This window comes from Dromiciops gliroides, chromosome 1 (assembly GCF_019393635.1).
Source record: "Dromiciops gliroides isolate mDroGli1 chromosome 1, mDroGli1.pri, whole genome shotgun sequence".
Lineage (NCBI taxonomy): Eukaryota > Metazoa > Chordata > Mammalia > Microbiotheria > Microbiotheriidae > Dromiciops > Dromiciops gliroides.
Window position 1 is genome coordinate 513,454,684 of NC_057861.1, and position 12,527 is coordinate 513,467,210.

The 12,527-nt window shown below is 35.0% G+C and overlaps 1 protein-coding gene across 6 annotated transcripts in view; it reads left to right on the top strand.

Moving 5' to 3' along the window:
* Positions 1-12,527, top strand: part of SRFBP1 (serum response factor binding protein 1) — a 102,927-nt gene that overhangs the window by 84,941 nt on the left and 5,459 nt on the right. For all 6 annotated transcript variants that reach the window (XM_043979265.1, XM_043979261.1, XM_043979262.1 and 3 more), the window contains 3 exons: positions 7,754-7,835; positions 8,571-9,276; positions 12,312-12,349. In XM_043979265.1, the coding sequence (XP_043835200.1) occupies positions 7,754-7,835; positions 8,571-9,276; positions 12,312-12,349 (826 nt within the window). The remainder of the gene's footprint in view (positions 1-7,753; positions 7,836-8,570; positions 9,277-12,311; positions 12,350-12,527) is intronic.

Consider the following 12,527-nt stretch of genomic DNA (forward strand, 5'->3'; position numbering starts at 1 on the left):
TATAACTCATTTAACTTCTCTAAGAATTTGGATGCTATACCACTTGGTGCACATATGTTTAGTATTAATATTACTTCATTATCGTTGGTACCTCTTAGCAAGAAGTAGTTTCCTTCCTTATCTCTTTTAATTAGATCTGTTTTTACTTTTGCTTTGTCTGAGATAAGGATTGCTACCCCTGCTTTTTTTTTTTACTTCAGCTGAAGCATAATATATTCTGCTCCAACCTTTTACCTTTGCTCTCTGTATTCATATTTGAAGCTCTCTGCTTCAAAAGTGTTTCTTGTAATCAACATAATGAGGAATTCTGGTTTTTAATCCACTCTGCTTTTTGCTTCTGTTTTATGGGAGAGTTCATCACATTCACATTCACAGTTATGATTACTGTCTATTTCCCTCCATCCTATTTTCTCCCTTTGTCCTTTTTTTCCCTTTCTTTCACCCTATTCCTCCTCACCGACGTTTTGCTTCTGACCCCTTCTTCCCCCAATCTGCCCTACCTTTTATCAGCCCCCCCTCCCTTTTCTTTACCCTTTCCTCCCCTGCTTCTTCCCTCCCTTCTATCAGTACCACCCTTTTTTCCTTTACCCTTTACTCCCCTAAAGGGTAAGCTAAATTTCTTTATCCAAATGAGCGTATATGTTACTCCCTCTTTGAACCAAATCTAATGAGAGTAAGATTGAAACAATCCTCACCCCTCTCCTCTTTCCCTCTATTGTAGTAGGGTTTTTGTACCTCTTCATATCATATATTGTCTTAAGAGCAGTAACTGCTTTGCTTTTGTTCCTACCCTCAGTATTAAGCACAGTGTTTATTTTAAAGTGCTTAAATAATGCATGTTCATTTATTCTTTTTCATCCTGTCAACAAATTTACTATTTGTTTTGTAGAGCTTTGTGTGTTTTTCCAAATTTTTCCACCATTCTTTCATTTCTTCCCTTGGTAATCCAATTCTTCTTGTGTTCTATGTAGTTGTACTCAGCCTAGCATTCTAATCTCTTCTTATTCTTATCTGTTAAATTTAGTATTCTATGACCACTACCCCTTTCTTAAGATCAAGGACTTCAATGTCTGATAGGCCCCAACTTGCACTGGTAGTGCAGTTTCCCCTAGAATACTATCAATTTGTAGTCAAATGCTTAAAATTGCTCAATAGATGTTTATGGGGGAATAGAAGTGCCTAGAAAAAATGTGGCTTTTTAACACCTTGAAATTACCCCAGGCATTGAATTTTCAGGGGTGATCTAGGGTAGTAGGAGGCCCGTGGGAGTGGAAACAGTATGAAGCAATGAACTAGTGCTTTGGTCTTTACTTTTTATGTAAGACTTACCTTGTGATAAGTTCTTTTTGCTTTTTTTTTTCCTATCATTGCTTAATTTTCTATAACTGGGGTCTCTTAACTTGTATTATTTGGTATGGTGAAGTTACTCAAATTCCTATTACATTTTCATTAAAAGAAGCCAAAGGTTTTCAAAGAAACATCCGTATTTTTATGAGGTTTACAATACAATCTTTTTTGAACCCACAGGAAGTAACTTGAGAAAAAAATATTATATTAATTAAATTTAAAAGTATGCCTACCAGTGATGGGAAAAAACATCCAAAGAAAATACTTTTTGATCTTTAGAAATGTGATGCTGGCTGAATAGGCAGTCTCAAGTCAGCACGTTGAATGTCACACCAGGGGAACAGGGTTCAGGTCCTAGTTGTTGGGGTTTTTGTTTGTTGCGGGGGGGGGTGTTGTTTGTTTGGTTGGTTGATTTTTGGTTTTTGGCCAGCACAAGTCAGGAATGATCCAGTTAAAGGTCTTCAAGCAAAGCAACATGTTCCTAACAGATACTGATATGTGTCCAATCCTTATTAGTCAGAAATGTATTGGTTACTTCATGAACCCCTTGTTGAGGAAATGCAAAAAGAGAGAATGCAAAATGTTCTCAAACCTATCCCTACAAAATGAATATAATAATATAATCAAAGAAGGAAGGCTAACTAGAGAGTCATTGCTCTGAAGGAGATCACCTTCTAGTTGGGAGAGAGCACGGAGATTTTAGCTGCTGACAGATGGAAACACGCAGTGATTCTTGGATTCATAGTGAGGGCATGTGGCAAGATCAATCAGTCTATAGTTATAATTCTATGTCTTGCTGACATTCATAATTACTTTATAGTTAACGTTACTTGTATTTTAATATTTGCTTCAGAATCCAACTTCTATTTTCATTAATAGTTCTTTACTAAAGTCAAAGAACTTAAACTTTTATAGCTAGTAGTAAAATATTCACAGCCTAAATTCTAGTTAAATTATTATGTCTAAATAATTCAGTGTCACTATAGCACCTCCAGAGATTTATGTTTTTACTACAGAGTTCACTGATCTTTAAAGCACTCTTTGATTTTTTTAGTACTTTATCCTTAATATGAATGGCATCATGAAAGAACACTAGATTAAAAATCTGAATTTTGGTTCTGGCTCTGCCACCAAAAAGATCTTAAAAACAAGTAATATATTGGTTGTCATTTAATTGGTTTGTGCCTTAGTTTCCTCTTCTATAATAGGACTATATTTGGCTAGTTGGTTTCCACCACACTTTTCAGTTCTATATTCTTTGATTCTTGAAAATCAATAGCTCCTTCTTCCCCCTCCCCTAGACAGATACACACATCTTTTTTGAATACTGAAGAATTAGAGCTAAAGAGGTACAGCAAAGTGTGGTTGAGTATCACCTACAAGAAAAACCTCAGGTAAATACACAACTTGGCCACTAGGTCAGATAGAGGTCTAGATGAAAAGAAGCAAGATTTTTTTTTTAAGTTTAAACTATGCCATAAATGAAATAATATTCAAGAAGAAAGAATTAGAAAGGAATAAGAACCACAGGTGAAAGATTTGGAAAAATAAAAAGATTTTTAGTGCAGGGGGTATAAAACCTTACCCCAGGACTTGGCGATGCTTAGCACAGTGATAAAGTATATACTTATTCATGAATGAAATCTACTGGTACCTACTAGAATCACAAAACAGAGTTAAAAATAGAATCCACTGGCAATTCTATAAAAGAATCACCAAATGAAAACTCTCAGGAATGTCATGGCCAGAATCTAGAGCTTCCAAATCAAAGAAAAAAGTACCATAAGCAGCCAACAAGAGTTTTCAAGTTCAAAGGAACCATAGTCAAGATCACACACAACCTAGCAGCTTCTACTATAAAGAACAGAAGAGTTTAGAATATGATTCCACAACCAAGAATAATTTAACTGACAAACTGAGTTGTAATCCTGAAGTAGGGAAAAAATAGACATTAATGAAAGAAAGAACTTTCAAGCATTCTAACAGGGGGAGAAAAAACAAATGTCCCCTAAGAAGGCTAATTTCATCAAGGGTCTTAGAAGAAATGAACTAAAACATATGGCCTAAGTTTTTTTGTATATTATTTGTTTGTCTTTCATTTTGTTTCATTTCAATTTGGGGTTTTTTTTGGTGATCTTAAAAGAAGAAAGAAAAGAGAAAGGAAAAGGAATACGTTAGGAAAAAAACTTATTTCAGATTGTTGTTGTTCAGTCATTTTAGTCATGTTCAAATCTTGATTATAATCAATGAAGTGTATTTGAAGAAATGATTCAAACTTAATTCAATACTAAGTAATAAAGTCCAGTTTGCCAAAGAACTAATCATAGAAACAAGAGAGAGCTTTTCCAAACAAAATTATAACAGTGAAACAACCTATATAAAACTTTTCTACTTCAATATTATAATAAGATTTTTATCTTTACATACAGTCATCAGAAAAGGAAGGAAGGGGAGATGTAAAGCCAGTAACTGGCTGTGAGAGTACAGTAACACTGTGAGATTTAAAACTGGATATAAGAGCATTAAACTCCCCTTCTAACTTTTCCCTTATATATCTCCCAGATCAGTAAGAAAAGAAGCCTCTGAGCTTTAATCAGTGAGGGATTAGTTTTTATTGTTTAGACAACAAACAGGTGATACTGATTAAGGAAATAGGAAAGTAGAAATACAAATGAATAATCCTAGATCTAAGCTTAGTCTATATTCTTTTATAAAACTCACCAAATCCCAAAACTGCCTGCCAGGCTGAGAACCAGAGCTGATCACCAGAACGCGCCATCACCGCTAAACTGAGAAGCCAGAGTGTGCGAGACCTAGCGAGAACTTTGTTCTACTACTCAGTTTTAAGTTGGCATCCTGGAAGTATGGCGTGCTTGGCCACCCTCTCCCGGGCAGCAGCAGGTGCATGGCTGTTTGTCATGGTCTCCTCCCCAAAAGGGCAGTCCTTCAAAAGCCACTTCAGTAGTATGCATTCAACTCTCAAATGATTCAGTTAAAACTTCTGGTTTTTACCACAACACTAATATATTATTGGTGGGGCTGTGAAGTGGTCCCGTTAACTGTAATTTGGAGCTATAACCTGAAAGTCACTACACTATGTATATGTGCACTTTGACCTAGTGATATACTAGTATTAGGCTTATGTCTCAAAGAGCTCAAGAGGGAAAGGACCCAGCAGAGAAAAGCACTTTTTGTTGTAGCAAAGAACTAGAAAAACTGTGTATCTCCATCAGTTAGGAAATATTCAAATAAATTCTGGTACATAAATAAATGGAATATCATTGTGTTGTAAGAAATAACTATTTGGACAGATTTAGAGAAACCAGGGAAGATATATGAATTAATGTAGATTGAAGTCAATAGACTTAGGAGAACAGTGTACACAGTGACTAGAAGGAATTTAAGAACTCTGATTATTACAGTGTCTGAAATCATGCTGCAGAAGACTAATGATGCTTCAAACCATACTTTCCTCATTTTGGAAAAGAGAACCAGAAGTAAAGAAAGTGATATCTTCAGACATGGCTAATGTTTTCATAAGTTTTTGCTTAACTCTGCTTATTTATTTCAAAAGCATTCTCTCTGGGGAGGGGGAACATCATGAGATGTGTTTAGTGATAGTGAAGTATGAAAGAGAAAAAAAGTGTCAATGAAACATTATAAAATTACCCAGAAAATAACAGAAAGAAGTTCAGAAGGTACCAAAAATGCTGCCTATTCATTGTGTAAATATGTTAAATTTAATTTACACTTTTAAAAAATTATACGTAATACAGTTTTCTGTTCCTTCCTTGTCAACATATTCATGTTTGATATCTAAGTTCATATTCGGTTTTTTTGTTTGTTTTTTGTTTTTGTTTTTTTTAGTGAGGCAACTGGGGTTAAGCGACTTGCCCCCAGGGTCACACAGCTAGTAAGTGTTAAGTGTCTAAGGCCAGATTTGAACTCAGGTACTCCTGACTCCAGGGCTGGTGCTCTATCCACTGCGCCACCTAGCTGCCCCACATATTTGTTTTTAATAGACTACTTTCTATAAGTAATGGAAGAAGTTCAAGGATCATAGACTTTACTGCTCATTTAGTCGTCTTCACTTTACAAATGAAAAAACTGAGGCCTCCAGAGAGAGTAAGCGTACTTGTCCACAAGTAGGAAGTAGCAGAGTCCACTTTCAAGCACCAGTCTTCTTTACGTTGCATTCCCTTAACTCCACAGCAAAATCTTCTGTGTTACTAATTATCTATACCTCTATACCTGACCTCTCACTTTCACTATATATTTCCAAATTCCTACAAGTACTTCCACTAAAATGTCCTATTATCACCTCAGATTCATTATGTCTCTAGATACCCTTATCAGCTATACTATTTTTATCACTGATACCATAATGATTCTGTGCTCCCTGTCTTTCTCACTTTAAAAAAAAGTTATTGATGTCATTTGTTTTTTAAATCACAAAGAAAAGCCAAAGTACAAAACAACTGCTTCCAATGTTACATGTGACATTCTGCTCCAGAACACTCATCTGTTGACCAAAAGGAGGAAAATAGTTCATCATCCATTTTCTGGATCCAAAATGTCTCAATTTATTTGAGTTTAGCTGCCTTTGTGTTATTTCATTTATATTATTCTGGGGTAGGTGAATGTGTATATATGTGTGTGTGTGTGTGTGTGAGGGGTGTATGTGTGTGTGCGCGCGCATGTGCATGTGTTTTCATTCCTCTCCCTTTTCTGTTTACTTTGTACATATCTTCCTGTATTTCTCTGAATTCCTTGTACTAATCACTTCTTAGGGTATAATGGTATTCCATTACATTCAACCTCTGTTTAGCCATTACTTAAATGATGAGCACCGACTGTGGTTCAAATTTTTGTTACAACTAACAGTGGTCCTATGATTATGTCAATGTGGGGACCTTTCTGTTTTTGCCATTCTTCAGGTATGTAACTAGTGTGGGATATGAACATTTACTATTTTCCTTATCATTATGGATTATTTTGCAAAACAATTGAACTAGTTCACAGCTTTACTAATAACCATGTCCAATGAAACAATCATTTTTCAGTACCTGTAATGTACTAGGTACTGTGCTCAGTACCAGGGATCCAAAATGTCATTTGATCAGGGACATATAGGTACTTTATCTCCTCTGTCTTCAAGTCCAAAATCTCCTGTCTCCCTTTCAAGACCCTTTTCCTCTAGTATGTCTTGTCTCTAAATGTTACAAACTAATTCTTCTCTGAGTTGTTGTTGTTGTTGTTTGTCCTTCATTTTTCGAAAATGACCATGACATCGGGGTGATGTCATCACTTGCAGTGAATTGAATTTAAATGAGGAAGGGCTGAGCAAAGTCACCAGCCTCACTCTCCTCCAGAACCATCTGGGTTCAGTGGCAAGATATACATCAGGATGACTGGAGATGGCCCCAGATGTTTGAGGCAATCAGGGTTAAGTGACTTGTCCAGGGTCACACAGCTAATAAGTGTCAAGTGTCTGAGGTCAGATTTGAACTTGGGTCTTCCTGACTCCAGGGCCAGTGCTGTATCCACTGCGCCACCTAGCTGCCCTCTTCTTTGAATAATTCTTCCACTTACAGTGAGTATCATGCTCATTCTTTCATTATTGAATATCACTTGGTCTTGTCTTCCTATGTCTGCTGTGAGCTAGGGACCACGTCTTCCACTTATTTTGTATTTCCTTTGATTTCAGGTACAATCCAATTAACTGTAGTGAAGATTTGACAAATTTTTTTTTAGATTATTTTTAGTCTGCAATATATATCTTGGATTATATTGATTTCTTTTAAACTAATTTCTGTATATACTATCAATGGATATGGTTCAGTTTCTCAATTAATAGATTAGTTCATTAGTTGAACAGAAATTGTCCCTTTAGTAAAGCAGCAGTTAAATTAATAATCTTAAAACTATGATTCTTAATACCTTTTACTCTATCTTTCATACTCTTACTGGAGAAGGAAAAGAGGGTCATTTAAGAGTGAAGGAAATTCACTCTTTTGCCTATTTCATATTTGTCCGTTGCTAAAGAAAAAAAAAGAGAAAATCATTTCTTAGACTTGCATTCTGATTGTGAACATTTCAGATGAATGAAGAACTAGCCCAGGATAGGGGAGAACCCCAGCTGGATTACTTATGGTAAATTTATTCCTTTAAGTGATTCTGTCCCCATGGCATCCCATCTCACTATCAGTTAAGATGTTGACATCATAAAGATGACTTGGCTAATGCGGAGAACATAGATTAAGTTAGCACAATGTGTTTAATGAGCTTTAAACTCATTTGAACTGTTATAGATTTTGGTAAATTTTATTTTGCTTTTATTAATTTATTGTAATCCTCATACTATTGTCACCAAATGGGTTAACATGCACTTTTTAAAATTATACAGCCAGATTCTACGGCAACTGAAAGAGCAATTGCTAGACTAGCTACATATCCATTACTGAAGAAAAAAATAGATGCACTAAAAGGTATGAATTAAATTATTTCAAAGTTTACATGTATGTATATAATCATGTCCTATTTGGAAATATTTTTTCTTTTATAAATATAAGTGAACTTTATGATTTATTTCAAATCAGATTATTTCCAAATGATTATAATGTGCAGTTTATTTTTTTTAAATCCCATATTTTACTAATAGAATAGTGACTGCATAAATTGCTATGTGCATTAAGTATAACACTAAATAGCATTTTTTGTTTGATGAGTGTAATGAACGCACTATTGTTTTTACTGACATAATTATATCACATGTGGAGTGCATATAGTGTGTTTTTTAAAATTAAGTAAATTGAAAGGATGATTGTATCTACCATTGGCATTAGTGGTTGAAGAATTGACTTTCTTTGTTATTTCTATAAAAATTCAAATGCTATTTCTATTTGATTTAATCCGAGGGAAGTTTGAACCCTTCACTTGTGTCTCTTAAACAGAGTTGTAGACATTCTTTCTGTAAAATTTAAAGACTTCATTGGATAGAATTGAGTATACTCTGTATAAAGGGTTTTCCAAAAAATTCAAGTAATAGAATTTCTGCCTTATTTCTGACCCATATCATATGTCTAATATGCCATATCCTAAGTAATGCACTTCTAAGTAATGCAAAAAGCACTTCTAAATGTTTCCAAGTAATATAAAAAGTACTTGACCTTTGAAGTTTTATAATGCAATGTATTTCAAATTACGTTTTTGTTTTTCTGTAGCTGCTATCAAAGCATTTAAAGATGCAAGACAGACTATTACTGAAGTCAAATCATTGAAAGATTCTTCAGAAGAAAATCACAATGAGGAGACAGGGGCAGAGCAGAGCTCAACTGACAATGTCAATAAATTCAAACACCAAGAAAGTACAGTAAAAAAGGAAGAAAATATCAAAATGCTATCGAAGAAGCCAACCACACTTGAAAAAAAAATGAATAAGATGGAAGACAAAGAAAAAGCAGGGATTCCTCCCCATATGGCAATAAAACCTTCTCAAGAGCCTTCTCTGATTGCTTTAAAAACCCAAAATAAGGAAGAGAAGAATCCTGCTGTCACAGACAAGATAAATAGAACCGAAGTTTCTACCATCAGCAGTGATGATGGCAGTGATGTAGAAGAACAGAGTGAAGGAGAGAAGGAATATTTTGATGATAGCACAGAAGAAAGGTTTTATAAACAGTCTTCATTATCTGAAGATAGTGATAGTGACGATGATTTCTTTATTGGGAAAGTTAAAAGGACCAGAAAGAAGGAAAATAACGGCTCTTCTTCAGTTAAGGAGGAAAAGACTTCCCAAAAAGTGTCACCTGAAAAAGAAAAGCTTGAGAAACTAGAGAGTATGGTGATGAAAGTGAGGCCAAATACAAAAGCCAGGAAGCTAGAATCAACATTTTTTTCTTCTTTATCTGAATCCAGAAGGACAAGAAGGTAAAGCCATTTTCCTATGATGAAACATCAATCAGAATTCTCTTTGTTTTATTTAGACACAGCTGCACAAATAAATAGTATTAGTGAGTTGTATGGATGTGAAAAGTCCACACTTCATGGCGTTTTCAGTTTTAGGTACCCAATACCAAATATAACCTTGCACATCCCCTTTATAGAACTTTCTGCTGATGTTTACCAGTCTTTTTTTTTTTTTTTTTTTTTTTTTTTTTTGCGGAGCAATGGGTGTTAAGTGACTTGCCCAGGGTCACATGGCTAGTAAGTGTCAAGTGTCTGAGGCCAGATTTGAACTCAGGCACTCCTGAATCCAGGCCCGGTGCTTATCCACTGCACCATCTAGCTGCCCCCCCACCAGTCATTTTTAAGGAATTGTTTATATTACAATAATTATGGAGAGAAATGTATTCAGTAGTGTCTCATTTATCCAGCATCATTTAAGTGAATTTTTCAGATAATTAAGTCTTAGTCCTTTAAATACCCAAACTTTTAAAATTCTGTTTCTAATGAAAACCCTTGCAAACTGTGTTAAATGTTTACTTTAACTTCTTTTAGAGTATACAGAGTATAGAGCAGAACTTAAACATTTTTGTAAATCATGATCTTCATTATGAACATTATTGAAAGTGTGTTCTCAGAAAGAGCCTGATATAAAGTTCTACTCTTATGCCTCATTGTGGCATTGACACTACCCTGGGTGGAACCATATTTGTAATAGAAAGTTATCTTGCCATGTTTTGCTAGTACTTTGCTAAAGTCATTTTTTTAATACCTCATCATGGCACGAAGTTCACCCAGGGTTCTTGAGGCCATGCCAGCAGATCACATGCTCAGGCAGCTGCTTCTTCTGGAAATGCTTCTACTATATGGGTGACAGACAGCATGAAACTATGTGTTCTTCTAAGGGAATAATATACCAGTGAAAATATAGTTCTCTTAAAAGTGAAGTAAATCAAAGGTGAGAGACTATTGAGTTAGGGAGAATCTATTTTCCCTTACCATAGTAAGTGACCTTTGTCTGTAGATTATTGACTGTGATAATAAATGTCATTTATTAATATTTCCACTTATAGCAGCTCTCCCTTTCATATTGTTTTTAATCTATCTTATTATAATGCATGGGAAAACCAAATAACATTTGTTACATCATTGATTTTCCATTCAGTTCTACAGCCCCCTCAAAGTTGATGGCAGTGCCGTTCTTCCCTGCATATGAGCTTTTTTGGAACTGTTTTCCTCAGGAGTTTTCTCTTAATTCAAGGTTCAAGAATGTTCTCTGATTAGGAAAGATTCCAAAAATGGAAAAGTGTGGCATGACATGCTGCATATTAACTATCTCTTAGAGTTTTCTAATGGAAGGAAAAGTGAAGAGGGAATGTGGCATAGGGGATAGCATACTCACTGTACATAGAATCAGGAAAATTCAGCTTCAAACCCACTTCTGACACTTATTAGCTGTGTGACCCTGGGCAAGTCATGCTTCAATTCTCTCATCTCTAATACGTAAGGATTATATTTTACCATCTTCTAGAGATCCTTCCAGCTCCAAATCCATGTTCTATTAATGTTATAAAATATACTTGCCTTCTATTTATCTTATAAGCTTTTCTCACTTTTGAGACAAAGTAGGAAACCAGAAGTTCAAAGATAGAATTTTAAATTATTTTCTGAACTGAAAATAGAATACCAAATGATTGTAGTTGTTTGTTGGTATTAGTTGTGACCAGTCATGTCACCTTTTCCCTCCTGTGTTCTCTCAAATTCCCCAAAATATGAACACTGAGTTAGGAATGTCCTTTACATATGAACAACCTCTCTGACAACTTCCTGCTATGGCACGGGACCTTGCTTCTTGCCAAGATACTGTCTGTGACTGTAGTGGGAGATGTGGCGCTGGCATGGCATTCCAAACTGGAACTCAAAACATATGTTCCCCTTTAAAAAAAAAATAAAACTGCTATAAATGATAGTTTCCCAGACTTCACACACACACACACACACACACACACACACACACACACACACACACACCTACCTCTTAACCTATATTTTAGCTGAAGTGCTATACATTTGCAGCAGTATTGCTTTTCTAAGTCATTTATTGGTGTTTTCTTAGGGGAGAGGGAATAATTACAGCCTTAGTATTTCAGCTAAAATATTATATTACTGATATAGAACTAAATACTAATATTTTAGCTATCATATTTCAGTACTACAGCTATGGTATAGCTATAGTATATGTTTTGTATTAAATAGACTTCTGTGATATAGCCTAGAAACGTAAGTGCTATCTATAAAATTACTTGTATGGAAAAATTAATTCCATGTTCCCAACTGTGGGATACCATGAAAAATTGATGATCCAGAAGGAGAGACATAGATTTGACTCCTGGCTCTAACATGGACAAAATCTGTGTAATCCCAGGCATGTCCCTTAACCTCATAGACTCAATTTCTATACAAGGATAATTAATACCTGTACTTCTTACCTCCTAAGTTCTATAAATGTGAATTATGCCTACTCCAATAAATATTTTAAAATACGGAAGGACTGTTTGAGTTTTTAAGAATATTTTTTAAAAAAACATTTTAATACTAAAAAGAAAGAAAACTTGATTTTTCAAAATTCTTGCCATAACAATGAAAGTTATTTTGTTGAATAGACATCACCTGACAGTCTTAAAATTCTTTGGCTTTTGTTTTACTCCCCATGTTTTACTTTGAAGAGTTTTTAAAGAAAGGATATTGTATTGTCTATTCAGCATTTTGTGATCATTTTTGTTGTACGTATCTTTTAAAAATTCTAGCTCTTTATTTTTCTTTTAAAAGTAATAATACGGAGCAACTAGATGGCGCAGTGGATAGAGCGCTGCCCCTGGATTCAGGAGGACCTGAGTTCAAATCCGGCCTCAGACACTTAACACTTACTGGCTGTGTGACCCTGGGCAAGCCATTTAACCCCAATTGCCCCACAAAAAAAAAAAAAAGTAATAATATACATATTTTTTTTTTCCTTTTAGAAATGCCAGAGAACAGCTTCCTAAAAACAGAATTCCAGGTATGTATAGATTCTCTACATTCAGGTAAAGTGACAATAAAAATCTCTGGCTCTAAAGGCAAAGTGTAATTTTATTTGTTTCACTTTGATTTTGTTGAAAAGAATGTGGGAGGCAGCTAGGCAGCACAGTGGATAAAGCACCAGCCCTGGATTCAGGAGGACCTGAGTTCAAATCCAG